The 15419-nt window shown below is 32.2% G+C and overlaps 1 protein-coding gene across 1 annotated transcript in view; it reads left to right on the top strand.

The window, feature by feature from the left end:
• The window catches only part of NBEA (neurobeachin), a 640668-nt gene that overhangs the window by 117602 nt on the left and 507647 nt on the right, over positions 1-15419 (top strand). Inside the window, 2 exon segments of the mRNA XM_007464249.1 lie at positions 5200-5397; positions 6015-6148. Coding sequence (XP_007464311.1) covers positions 5200-5397; positions 6015-6148 — 332 coding nt within the window.

The following is a 15419-nucleotide window of genomic DNA, read 5'->3' as shown; positions in this document are numbered from 1 at the left end:
CCGCTCCGCGGCATGTGGGATCTTCCCGGACCGGGGCACGAACCCGTGTTCCCCCGCATCGGCAGGCGGACTGTCAACCACTGCGCCACCAGGGAAGCCCTCCTAGACATTTTGATACTAATACTAATAATTATTTTTTGTTCCATAAGCCCAACCCCTGGGCCACAGACCGGTAGCCGTCCGTGGCCTGTTAGGAACACGGCCGCACAGCAGGAGGTGAGCAGCGGGCTAGTGAGTGAAGCTTTATCTGTATTTACAGCCGCTGCCCAGCGCTCACATTACTGCCTGAGCTCCGCCTCCTGTCAGATCAGTGTCGGCATTAGATTCTAATAGGAGCAAGAACCCTACTGTGAACTGTGCATGCGAGGGATCTAGGCTGTGCGCTCCTTATGGGAATCTAATGCGTGATGATGAGGTGGAGCTGAGGCGGTGATGCTAGCGCTGGGGAGCTGCTGCAGATACAGGTTCTCATTAGCAGAGAGGTTTGACTGCACAGAGATCATAACAAACAGTTGCTTGCAGACTCATATCAAAACCCTATCAGTGAGTGGCAAGTGAAAACAAGCTCAGGGCTCCCACTGATTCTGCATTATGGTGAGTTGTATAATTATTTTATTACATATTACAATGTGGTAATAATAGAAATAAAGTGCACAATAAATGTAATGCAGTTGAATCATCCTGAAACCATTCCCCGACCCCTGTTCCATGGGAAAATTGTCTTCCATGAAACCGGTCCCTAGTGCCAAAAAGGTTGGGGACCGCTGCCATAGCTGCCATAAGCATAGAATTTTATTTAGCAAAATAAATTCTTAAAATATAGATTTATTTTGAAAGCTCATAAAAGGAGAGTTAACATTACATTTTATGTTTTAAATTAATATGGAAGACTGTAATCTTAGCATATTTTAAGCAAGCAAGTAATCTAATTTGCCATGTTTTTGCTGGTGTCACTTATATTTTAGGATACATTTTTAAATTTAAAATGCTTCATTATTAGTGCACGCTATAGCATGTTGCTTAGATTCACTATTTCATGCATTTCACTGTTGGGGCAAAAATTTGTGAATAAACATTATTAATATGAATTCATGTTCGAAGAATGAATATCTGTTGCAGCTGAAAAGAATCAACCTATTAGCAATACCATATTTAAAGGATTCTTATTACACCAGCATAAAATCATCTAATGGGGCTATTTATATTTGATTTACTGATTGAAGAATAATTTTTGTATAAATTGGTCAGAAATGCCCATATTTTATTTTAAAAAATTACCAATAAGCAAAGTCTGTAATTAGGAAGCAAAATCTCCTCTGGGAAGCGGTGCTAAAATAAACAAAACAAAACAAAACAAAAAAACCAAAAACTGTAGCATCAGAATAATCTGATCGTTGGATACATGCTTCATGAGTAAAATGTTTTATAAGATACTTGGGGATAGTGTTAGGATAGACCTACCTTATATTGACTTATGCTTCATAATGAACAATATTTCTGGTGAAGCCGTTAGATATTTCCCACTGGCCCTAGCTACAACAAAACAATTGGAAAACAACAGTTATAGATGATAATCAAGATATCTGAAGTATGCACACCCAGTTCAAACCTTTTTATGTAATCTTAATTCTTCTACTCATGATCTCATCTATAGTTTGCTATATAAATTTCTTTACAGAACTTCCTTGTTTCTTTTTACTTTTTTGACTTTTAAAAATTAAGATAGTGATATGTAACATTATATTAGTTTCAGGTGTACAACATGATGATTGGATATTTGAATATATTGCAACATGATCACAATAGGTCTAGTTAACATTCATCACCATACATAGTTACAAATTTTTTTTCTTGTAATGAGACCTTTTAAAATCTATTCTTTTAGCAACTTTCAAATATATCATACAGTGTTGTTAACTATAATCTCCATGCTGTGTATTACATTCCCCTGATTTACTCATATTATAACTGGAAGTTTGTACCTTTTGACCCCCTTCATCCATTTTGCCACCCCCCTCCTCCTTGTCTCTGGCAACCACCTATCTGTTCTCTGTATCTATGAGTTCGTTGTTTTATTATTATTATTTTTAGGTTCCACAGGCAAGTGGGATCATATGATGTTTGTCTTTTTCTGTCTGACTTATTTCACTTTGCATAATGCCTTTAAGGTCCATGCATGTTGTTGTAAATGGCAAGATATCATTCTTTTTTTTTAATGGCTGAATAACATTTCAATGTACATATATACCACTTTTTCTTTGTTCATTCATTTATCCGTGGACATCCTTGCCATCCTCTGCATTTCTTTTCTATGCATCCTCACCAACATTTGACATCTCTTGTTTTTCTGATAGTACCCATTCTAACAGGAGTGGGGTGATACTTCATTGTGGTTTTGATTCGCATTTCTCTGATGGTTAGTGATGTTGAGCACCTTTTCATGTACTTTTGGGCCATCTGTGTCTTATGTCTTTTTCAGAAAAATGTTCACATCTTCTGCACATTTCTTAAATGAATTGTTTCTTTGCTATTGAGTTGTATGAGTTCTTTTTATATTTTATATATTAACCCCTTATCAGATACATGATTTGCAAATATTCTCTCCTAGTTGGTAGGTTTCCTTTTCATTTTGTTGATGGTTTCCTTTGTTGCTGTGCAGAAGCTTTGTAGTTTGATATAGTCCCACTTGTTAATTTTTGCTTTTGTTGCCTTTGCTTTTGATGTCAAATTAAAAAAAAAAGTTCCTTAGTTTAAGGTAGTTCTGCTAAGCTAGAACATATGTTGCTCTTTTTCCAGTTGCTATTCCCATCATTTACACATTGCTTTTCTTAGTAAAATATCATCAACATAAGGAGACATCTCTTCTCTACTTGATTGTACTACAATTTGCTTTTGGGTTATCCAGCTCCCGTAGTCTTTCATTATTTGGTCAGCTTCGCCTGTGTCTCAATGTTCTGTATACTCTTCCCCCAAATTCCCTCAGCTAAATAATTTTATTTCTATAAATTAACTCATTTGTTTTACTCCTCTAAAATAATTAATTGTGCTTTTGATCGTTGGCTCACAAAATGAGTCAAAATTCTAATGTATTTGTGAAATTTTACTTTTAAAAGATTGAGTTAGAAACAAATGTTAGGATTGACATATACACACTACTATATATAAAATAGAGAACTAATAAGAACCTACAGTAGTATAGCTCAGGGAACTACTCTCATTATTCTGTAGTAAGTCCCACATACGAATGAGTTCTGTTCTGAGAGCTCTTTTGTAAATCTGATTTGTTCATAAGTCCAACAAAGTTAGCCTAGTTACCCAGCTTACACAGTTGGTTATATAGTACTGTACTGGAATAGGTTTATAATACTTTTCACACAAATAATACATAAAAAAACAAACAAACACAAAAAATAAAGAAAACATTTTTAATCTTACAGTACAGTACCTTGAAAAGTATAGTAGTACAGTCCAACAGCAGACATACAGGGGCTGGCATCGAGTGAACAGGCAGGAAGAGTTACTGACTGGAGGAGGGAGATGGTAGAGCTGAAGGATCATCAACAATAGGAGATGTTTGCTTCCGGATATCCTGGGCTTGAAATAAAGATACTGTACTACTGCACTCCATATGGTACTGTACAGTAAAGTACACAAAAGCACAACCACTTGTAGAGGATGCACCCACGTGACAATGTATGCCAGACACGTGAATTAACTTACGTGATTGGATATGCGAACACAGTTCACATCTTTGAAAGCTCACAACTTGAAGGTTCATATGTAGGGGACTTACTTACTTACTTACTGCAGTGACCTATATGGGAAAAGAATCTACAAAAGAGCGGATGTAGGTATATGTATAACTGATTCACTTTGCTGTACAGCATAAACTCACACAATTTCTTTTTTTTTTTTTTTTTTTGCGTTACGCGGGCCTCTCACTATTGTGGGCTCTCCCGTTGTGGAGCACAGGCTCTGGACGCGCAGGCTCCGGGCGCGCAGGCTCAGCGGCCATGGCTCACGGGCCCAGCCGCTCCGCGGCATGTGGGATCTTCCCGGACCGGGGCACGAACCTGTGTCCCCTGCATCGGCAGGCGGACTCTCAACCACTGCGCCACCAGGGAAGCCCTAACACAACATTTTAAATTAAGTATACTCCAGTAAAAATTTTAAAAAATTAGCATCCAAAAAAACCCAAATTTTAAACATTTTGAGCATTTATGATTTTACTGAAATACAAATTAAAATGGTTGTTTTACAGTACTAAGGCAACCAGTGAAGAAGGCAGTCAGCTGGATTTTATATTGCAGTATTATTACCCAATATAGTTAACTCATAATTTCATTAAAATATTTTTTAAAAGAATTTTTTGTTTCAATTTCCTTTTGTAATTGTCATCTATTCTTTAGGGGTTTAACATGGCCATCATGATTTTTTTGTGGAGTAGCATTGATATTCACTATCTTGATAAACTTTTTATAGTAAAGACATATTTTTGTGAATAAACTTTTTTTTAGTCTCAAATGATAACCATTATAGCCATTTCTATATTAGTAATTCATGTGTCAGCCACTACTTACTTCTATAAATACTTTTGAAACTGTAACAAGCAAAATTAAATTTATGTTATGAATTATTAAAGTAAAATCCTGTTTACATTTAGTATCATCTGGCTTTATAATATTCTAATAAAATTATTTTATAAATAATCAAAAACTTAATAAAGATCAGCTCGTGCTTTGTGACCACCTAGAGGGGTGGAATAGGGAGGAAGGGTGGGAGGGAGACGCAAGAGGGAGGAGATATGGGGATATATGTATATGTATAGCTGATTCACTTTGTTATATAGCAGAAACTAACACCATTGTAAAGCAATTATACTCCAATAAAGATGTTATAAAAAATAAATAAATAAAATAAGATAAAAACGTTCCACACACACACAAAAACACCTAATAAAATGAGAATATGAAGATCTGAGCATGTTTATTAGCATAATAAAATTTAACTCATAGAACTGAAGTGAGAATAACAAAATAATATAATACCACTGACTAGTGCCTGACACTTGGGAGGGTCACAACAAATTGTTTATTATGTTTCTCTTCTTTAAATGTTTAAAATGTTTCTCTTCTTTAAAACTTGAGAGTTTTATTATGTTGCATTTAAGGAGTGTTTAATTTAGTTTTGTTTTTTCAGAGCACCTTCAAGTTTAAATCTGAGAGTGATATTCATTTGGCAGAACATCATAAACAGGTTCTGTATGATGGGAAACTTGCAAGTAGTATCGCATTTACATATAATGCTAAGGCCACGGATGCTCAGTTGTGCCTGGAATCATCACCAAAGGAAAATGCATCGATTTTTGTGCATTCCCCACATGCTCTAATGCTCCAGGTGGGTGAATAGTAGCTTAGTCTTCATGGTCTCATCAGCACTGTGTCTTTATTTTATGTATTAAACATTGCTCATCTAGAAATCTCCAGTTGCTCTTTGTTTTTCTTTTTTGGTTTTCTAGTTCTTTGAATGTTTTTGCCTTCTACTTTTTTTTGGCAATATTATTTTACCTTGGACTTGTCTCCTTAGTAGAAAATCTTTTTTTTTCTGTTATATGTTCTATATCCTTTGAAATAAAACCAGTGAATTAGATAAATAGATAATTGCAGATATTAAAAAATACTTTGCTTTAATAATGTATAACTCCCTAACATAAAAATTGCCTGAGTGTCTTTACATCCATGAGTCTCTTATTCTAAAATATGTTTTGATTTAGAACTTCATATTTTCTTTGTAAAAATCTCTCAACTTAAGATTTCAAATTTAAGTGATTAGCAAAGATATTTCAAACTTTTATTTTACATGTGTATCAAAATTATATAATTTTGATTTTTAAATTTTAAAAATAGATTTTAAAATATCTATTTTATTTAATTTTCTTACGAAGTTGGAACAAGCAAATAGTGATAACATTATGCTTCAGAAAATGTAATAAACATTTTTGTTTTTGAACATAGGATGTAAAAGCTATAGTTACACATTCAATTCATAGTGCAATTCATTCTATTGGAGGGATTCAAGTGCTTTTCCCACTTTTTGCACAACTGGACAACCGGCAGCTCAATGACAGTCAAGTGGAAACAACTGTCTGGTAAGTTTTCTTTGAATATATAAGTTATGCCATTTTTTCCTCGTTTAGATTATGCATGGTGCACTTGGTGCTGTGTAAATGTATTATAATACTGGTTTTTATCCTTGAGGTGCTAATAAAAGTTTCTTTAGGATTAAGGCAGATATATATTTACACAATGTAAAAAAGCTTGACACTTAGATTTTTGTAACCACAAAGGAGTGACTTCCTTGATAATAAACGAAGAATTCTTACTAGGTGTAGCATAGTGATTATAATATGAAGTTGAGGAAAAGTGTTAGTCCTGACCTTACCCTTTGCAAATGCCCATTGTTTGGATTGTCTGTGAAATCCTGTCAGATTAAATAAAATTACTAGGGTAAAGTTTATTCTCAAGAATATTATTTAATAACACATAATTTATATCTTAAATATTGGTATTATTCTATAATGTTAGTGTCATAAGACTAGCACAATATTAAGTGATATTAGCTTTTTTATATATATAGATCATGTTTTAGAACCTAAATCTAACCAGTAGCATACCCATGTTTTATGTATTCAGAGTCTTCTAATTAGATTGATTTCATGTGCAAATTTTATAGCTTCTCTTTTTTTAAATTAAAAAATACCTCATGGGGAGGGAGGGAGATGCCAGAGGGAAGATATATGGGAACATGTGTATATGTGTAACTGATTCACTTTGTTATAAAGCAGAAACTAACACACCATTGTAAAGCAATGATACTCCAATAAATATGTTAAAAAAAATACCTCATGTATCAAACTCTGATTTAATCTTATATCTTAGAATCATATATATCATAAGTTAAATCTGAATTTTAATAACTATTTGTGTACATTGCTATGTTTGGAGAATTTAAAGGGAAAATTATATAGGTAAACATTAGTTTACTAAATAGTAATATAGGAATGCTTCATTAGTATGTACACATATACATGAGATTCTTTATCGATCATCCAATTTTGAATTTGTAGAAAAACTAGTGAATGAAACTAAGATGGGAAAAATTTAAAGTCCATTGAAGTGTAACCTATGATTTTCTCCTATTAATTATTTAAACTAATTATTAACAAAATTCTGTCTTAATGTTGCTAATAATATTATCCCTACGTTGGGACCATCTTTATGTAAAGTATAAATCTAAATATAAATGTGACCTGTACCTTTACAATAGTCAGCTGCCATCCATGGGTCATGCTGCTTTTATATCAAGATAATGTAGAGGTTGGAGTTTTGAAGTGAAAAGGAATCTTGAGGCCACGTCCTGCTGAGATATTACTGTTATAAGGTCTTAAATACTTTTATTGGGAAGCAGATCAGCTTAGTGGAAAAGTGAAACATTTAAATTCCAGTCCTAATTTAAATTCAAAATGTTTTGCTCTTTGTCATCTAAGTGAACTAGTACACATTATGATCAGTAATTTCAAACCTAGTAAGTGCTGTGAAAAGAAGTTAGAGATGAAGTAGCAATTAGAAAACTCCATGTGTAATTTAAATATTTCATATGAATTAAGTCCATAATTATTTTAACCTGAAGTATAATGTTTTGCTTTGTGTAGAAAAATTAGAAAGATTATGCAGTTTAAGATGCTATAACTAAAATGATTATAATTTATGTCATCATGAGTAGTTATTATAAAATCTTAGTGATAAAACCATGTTTAACACGTTATCTGGTCCATTCATCCAAGGCACATGGTTATTTTTCATTGCCTGTCTTTAAAACTCATTTTAGTGTTTATATTATATTTTGATATTTAAATTGTATTTATTTCATCATGGAGATAAAAGGCAGTGGAAGGAATCAGCTTTCTGATTTTGATTTGTTTGTTTTTAGTTCTTTATATCATTCATGTTAATTTTTCCATGTAATAATTAACTTTTTCAGTGATATATGTGTTCGTAGTTTATGGCCAATAGAAAACATATAATAAGAAATGTACTGCTTTCCTTTTCAGTAATAATACATACCCAATTTCAGCCCTACCCTGTGATTCACTTATGTACTTCTTTGAATTCTTATCTAATACTTTTTCATTAATTGTTTCAAAGCCCTTGATGTCTGAGGTTGGCTCTTTAGTGGACAATTGTGTGTATCAGTAATTCAGTCTCTTGTTATATTTAGTTTTGAGGGGCACCATTTTGGTGGTGATACTGTCTCAGTTTTTAAAATGTTAAAGGCAGATTTTTAAATGGGACGTCCCCCTCTACTTGAAGAACATAAATTCTTAGCTTTAGGGCAATGGTTGATAGAATTTCTTATGTTCTGGCTATATCTTAAATTCATATATATGAATGAGAACTTAAAATGGGATATGTTATCTTATTTTTAGTTAGTTTTAAACTCTTCTAGATGAATGAGAATATTTGAACTTTAAAAATCTTGGACAAAATTTTATGTACCTTTTCTGGAAAATCTTTTTGTATAATAAATACATACCCCAAATTGCAATGTTATCTAATTCTTGATTGTTTTTTGGAGAAATTGAGCTAAACTCTATGATAAGTTAATTCTTTGCCTTTGTGTTTCAAGCTAAAGCGTCTTAGTTTCCATGCACTTTGCTCCACTCAGTAGTCCCTGTTTATGAAATTTTTTATTGTTTATGTAAGCCTCACCTCTGTTGGCGCTACTTTATTATTGTTCTAATCATTGATGAGTTTTACTGTATAGAGGGGGTGTGATATTAAAATAATTTATTGAAGGAATAATCTTATTTTCTGGAGCCTTTAAAAATAGGCTTTATTTGTGCAGGAGAAATTTTGTGGCTTTTTTGTTTTATCATGAAAGCTACATGTTATAGTTGTTATATGTATGGACTTTCAAGTCAGACAGACTTGGCTTCAAATCCCTCGTTTACTATTTATTATTTACACAACTTTGAGTGTTATTAACTATTTTGTGTTTCAGTTTCTACTATTATAATAGAATAATATAGAATATTATATATATATAGACTAATAATAGCTCACTGGATTTTTTAAATTAAATGCAATAAAATATGTAGATTGACATACATGCTGGTTTTGTTATTATGATGATAATGGGTTAGGTAATCTAGATTATCTCTAATACTACAGTTTTATATTTTAATATATATATCATCAGTCATAGAGACTGATTGTTATAATAGGGGCCGTGTTACTTTATATTTGAAATTTTCTACCAATAATGTTATTTATAATGGAGAATTACTTATTTAAGTGATGAAGTAGGACTTATATTTTGAATTTCAGTTGTAGTGATGAAAACTGATTGTGAACCATCTATCTATTTTCTAGATATAGTGGTTTAAAATTGAGAAATGTGTTAACTCAAGTTTTGAAGTCAGTACCAAGTTAAAAAAAAAGCTTTCAAGTGTTTAAGATGATATTTCTTTAGCTGGTTTTTGGATTTTGTAGCTACCCCGTTAGTATTTAAATCTCCAGGAATAACACTTTTTATTGCTTTTCCTTTTAACATGTAGTTTAGCCTTTGTGGAACAAACGAACAAAAAATGAACCACAAAAGGAATAAATGTTATTGAACTGAGTTAAATAGCTTGTGGCAACACATACAGTATTTTTAATGTAATTTTGTTTTGAATAAGTAAATCATGCCAATATGTAGTTGTTATAGTGATTTCAGACTATTCATGATGATTCTCAAGCACCATGATCATCTTGAGTAATTCTGCCAAGTGATGAAAGCTATTTGGAAGTTTTGTCATTCCTCAGGGATTAATACTATTTTATATTGGACTGGTCGATTGATCCCATTCTGTCCAGCGATCATTGAGAGCAATAATTAAACAAATTACCTTTCACTAGACATTTAGTAAATATTTATTTAATGTATAAATATGAACAAATGCTTAATAAATGATTTCAAGAAGTATAACTCCAATCTTGAAATAATCATAGCTTTTGCATTTTGTGTTTAGGAATGACTCATTGAATTAGAAATTTCATTTTCCTTTGATTTGGATGATAATATACATTGACTGTAAATGTCCTGTCTGTCTCTGACTTGGCTCCAAAACCCCTTTTGTTTGAGTGTGTGTTTCTAAATTCTGTAGATCATAGAAAGCAAAACAAATCTTCCTCATTTGTTCGACTTAGGAAGAATGTGCTATGAAAAAATATGTTTTCTGGCACAAGGTATAAATAGGTTTTTATATATCAAAAGATTAAAAATACACTAAGAGAGTAGTTCTCAAGCCTTCTTTTGGTGTCAGACTAAGGCTCAACCTAGTGTCCTATTATGTACTCTCTGTTCTTAGGTGATGGGGCTCTCTGAGCGTATGTAATAGTAGCACAAGGCATTTACTGAGTACTTACTGTGTGCCAGTAGCTGTTTGTAATTGTATTACCTCATTTTATCCTGTTCTGCTGGTGAGGGAGATAAAAATTGAGTACCTTGTTGAAGATCACAGAGATTTAAGTGGTAGATTAGGACCAGAGTTCTAATTCTGAGAGCCTGATTCCAGAGCTCTCACTCTGAACTACCATGATTAACTCTGAGAATCACCTTTGCAAGCTGTGGAATGATTTTAATACTGTAATGCTAACTTTATCTGATAGTAGTATGAATTAAAATAAGATAGCATATATAAACTGTGTATCACAGCAAGTGTCTGGTACATAGTAGGCACTTAATGAGTTTTCTTTTTTTCCTCAGTAAATATTAGATTGTCCATTGATGTGATGCAATTTTGTATTATTAAAATGTGTTTTAACTCTGTTAAACTCTGTTAATTTAACTCTGTTAATGCTGTTTTAACTCTGATAAATTTGATAAAAATCAACCACAAGTGATCATTTAAATTAATTCTTATAATTGCATAAATATTTTTCTCAGGAAAGTGTTCTTTTTGTTTCTAGTTATAATACAGGTTGTTTGATAGACTGCTTGATGGAATGTAAGCTATAAAAAATTTAGAAAATCCCATAAAGCATTTATGTCAATGATCCTATAATTAAGACTCCTCTTGTAATGTGAATATTATGACTCATTAATTAGTTTGTTTTGTGGGCTTAAATCCAGATGTTTTCCTAAAAGCTAGCTTGCTCGCCAAAGTTATTCCAGTAATTATCTTGAATTTTATAGCCCCTTTGATAATTAAATTTTCATTATAAAGTCCTGATTAGCACCACTGTCATTTGTAAACCAACACAATTACCTGGAAATTCCAGCATTTCAGTGTCTAACAACGCAAATTTCCCCTTACACTTCAAAGTGACATAAAAATCCTTTGTCTGTGTTTTCTGATTTTTAGTTCAGGGAAAAGTGACTATTATACAGCTAAGGTCAAAAATTTCTACATATTTTCACCGAACTGACATAAAAAATGAAATGTGACTGCTTTTTGTAGGCTAAAGAAGTGAAATTAGTACTTGTTTGTAATGATTGTCTCCCTTGTGGAGGTTGTTGTTTGTATATGTAGAATATAATTATTATTAGTTTGGTTTCTAGAAGTATTTAAACATTTAAAAATATATATCTATAGAATTATGTTCTCTTTATTTTCTTTATGTTTTTCAGGAAAATGTACATCTTTCACTTCTTTATATGCATATTTGCTATTTTGCCTTTTTTTTTAAGTTTACAAAATTAGTAATGAAAGTATTCTTTGAAGTGAAACAGACACAGAAAGTATATTTGACATATGTATACCACTACTATTAAAGGGGGAAAATCAAATAATGTTTTTAGTGAGATTTGACTAAAGTAAAATGGAATGTATATTGAATTCACTGTGCAAATAAATCCATAAATAAAAATTAAAATACAGTATTCTGCCTGAAACATAGGGAAATTATAGTGTAGTGTTCAAATAGCTTTCTCTTCTTTGTCAGCCAAGTTCCTTTTACTCCATGGATCCTTTACAGAAGATATCTGATAATAAAGTTTATGGTACATCTAACAATTTAATGAGTTTGTCAACTGCCAACAAGAAAGGACATTTTGTTTCTTGTAGACTTATGACTTCTGATTCATTGACTTTCCAAATAAGCTATTTTTTATAGTCCATTTTAAAGTGTTTTTCATAATAAGTGATTGCTTTTCTACAATAATTCCTCCATAAAAAGTTTCCTTTAAATTTAGTGAAATCTGTTTTTAATGCTATATTACTTTGTGCTGTTTCAATACATAATTTTGCTCTGTGCATTTTCCCTGCCATAAAGGAAGGCTTCTGCTTTATCTTTGACCAAAAACAAACAAACAAACAAGGCATTGTTTTGGCAGAAGGGTAACTACAAATTATTAGTTGCAGGAATTTGGGCAACCATGGACACATCTTCACTGAATTCGTTGCCTTAATTTTCCTCTAGTTTGCATATCAACATTCTCTGTCCTTAAATATTTTAATGATATTTTGTAACTGAAGGTGTTGTTATTTTATGCATGGAATAGCATTTATTTCTTTAACTCTTCTATATCTTTACGTTGCTTTTGAAAATAATGAGGTAAATTACTTCATTTATTTTGTTTTTATGATATTCATACAGTCTAAATCTAAAATAAGTATTATTTGCATTTATGAGGAACATTGCCATATGCACGAATATTCACAGTTCATCCTCAAAAGCTCAGAATATTTCTGATGGGAATTGGGTATAAATCCCCCAAGTATTTATGCTCTCTTCCCTTTCTATCCCCTGAATGTGATGACTGTTAACGTGCAGTGAGTGGAATCTTCAATGAAAGAATTAATAAGACATCATCAGGAAATTCTAGTTAATTTAGTATGGTAATTTTTTGAAAGTTTTTTTTTTTTTTTTTTTGATGTGGACCATTTAAAAGGTCTTTATTGAATTTGCTACAATATTGCTTCTGTTTTATGTTTTGGTCTTTTGGCCACGAGGCATGTGGGATCTTAGCTCCCCAACCAGGGATCGAACCCACACCCCTGCATTGGAAGGCGAAGCCTTAACTGCTGGACTGGGAGGGAAGTCCCTAGTATTATAATTTTATTTGCCTTTATTTTATTTTGTTTCTGGGTTTATGGTCTTACTACCTAGATGGACAACACCCAGAGCTTTTTCTGTTGCAGCCTTCTATTTAGGCTCATATAACCATACTCAAACTCAGCCTTCTCCAAATAAAAACTCATAACTTTCTCTTCTGCACATTTTATATCACATTTGACATTATTTTTAAAGTTTTAAATTAATTTTTATTTTTGTTGAAGACTTTATTTTTTAGAGTAGTTTTAGGTTTGCAATAAAATGGGAAGGAATAAATAGATTTTTCATATACTCCCCCTCTTCACACATACATATCCTCCCCTATTATCAACATCACTCACCAGAATCATATATTTTTTTTAACAAGGATGAACATAAATCAATAGATCATAATCACTTAGAGTCCATAGTTAAGAGTTCACTCTTGGTATCATACTTTTTATAAGTTTGGACAAAAGTATAATGCCATGTATCCATCATTATAATATCATAAAAAATATGTTCACATCCCTAAATATATTTTGTGTTCTACCCTTTCACACTGCCCCCAGGCAACCACTGATCTTTTTATTGTCTCCATAATTTTGCCTTTTCAAGAATGTCATATAGCTGAAATCATATGAATGCAGCTGTTTCAGATTGTCTGATCTTTTTATTGTCTCCATAATTTTGCCTTTTCAAGAATGTCATATAGCTGAAATCATATGAATGCAGCTGTTTCAGATTGTCTCCTTTCACTCAGTAATATGCAATTAAAGTGCCTCCATGTCTTTTCATGGCTTGATAGCTCATTTCTTTTTAGTGCTGAATAATATATATTCTAATATCTAAATGTACCACAGTTTATTTTTCCATGCACCTACTGAAGGACATCTTGGTTGCTTCCAGGTTTTGGCAATTAAGAATAAAGCTTCTATAAATATCTGTGTGCATGTTTTTGTGTGGATATAAGTTTTCAACTCCTTTGGGTAGATACAAAGTAGCATGATTGCTGGATTATATGGTAAAAGTATGTTGAGTTCTGTAAGAAACCCCCAAACTGTCTTCCAAAGTGGCTGTACCATTTCCATTCCCAGCAGCAGTGAATGAACTAATAGATTATTAGTTTCTTGTCAGTTATTTCAGATTTTCTACATAGACAGTCATGCTGTTTGTAACCAAAGACAGTTTTATGTCTTCTTGCCCAATCTGTATATATTTTATCACATTAGCAAGGACTTTCAGTGTCATGTTGAAAAGGAGTGGTAAGAGGGGACATCCTTGCTTTGTATCTGATCTTAGTGGGAAAACTTTGAGTTTTTCATCATTAAGTATGACGTTAGCTGTAGGTTTTTTATAGATAGTTTTTATCAAGTTGAGAAAGTTCCCGTTTATTCCTAGTTTCCGGAGAGTTTTTATCATGAATGGCTGTCGGATTGTGTCAAATGCTTTTTCTTCATCTGTAGATGTGAAAGTGATTTTTCTTTTTTAGCCTATTGCTCTCTTGAGCCAGCCTTGCATACTTTGGATAAATCCCATTTGGTTGTGGAGTATAATTTTTTTTATCTTGTTTGGATTCAATTTGCCCGTGTTTTGTTGAGGATTTTCACATGTCTGTTCATGGGAGTCTTCTGTAGTCTTCTTTACTTATTATGTCTTTGTCTAGTTTTGGTATGAGTGATGCTGTCTTCATAGAATGAGTTAGGAAAGTAGTTCCTCTGCTTCTATCCTCTGAAAGAGATGTAGAGAATTGGTATAATTTATTCCATAAGTGTTTGGTAGAATTCACCAGTGAACCCATCTGGGCCTGGTGATTTCTGCTTATTAATTATTGATTCCATTTATTTAATAGATGTAGGTATATTCAACATGTCTATTTCTTCTTGTGTGACTTTTGGCAGGCGATATCTTTCAAGGAATGTTTCTTTTCATCTAGGTTTCCAAATCTGTGGGCATAGAATTGCTCACAGTGTCCTTTATTATTCTTTTAATTTCCATAGGATATGTAGTTATGTCTCTTCTTTCAACTCTAATATTAGTATTTCCGTCTCTCCGTTTTTGTTCTTTGTTAGTCTGGTCTAGAGGCTTATCAATTTTATTAATCTTTTTAAAGAGCCAGCTTTTGTTTTCATTGACTTTTTCTATTTATTTCCTGTTTTCTGTTTCTTTGATTTATACTCTGGTTCTTATTATTTCTTTTTGCTTCTTACTTTAGATGGCATTTACTCTTTTTTTTTCTAGTTTCCTAAGGTGAAAATTTAGATTAATGACTGTTAGATTATATATATATATATATGTGTATATATATATATATTTTTTTTTTTTTTTTTTTTTTTTTTT

Source organism: Lipotes vexillifer, unplaced genomic scaffold (genome assembly GCF_000442215.2).
Source record: "Lipotes vexillifer unplaced genomic scaffold, Lipotes_vexillifer_v1.1 scaffold120, whole genome shotgun sequence".
Taxonomy (NCBI): Eukaryota; Metazoa; Chordata; class Mammalia; order Artiodactyla; family Lipotidae; genus Lipotes; species Lipotes vexillifer.
Note: the sequence above shows the minus strand (reverse complement) of the source record. Positions and strands in the feature narration are given on the sequence as shown.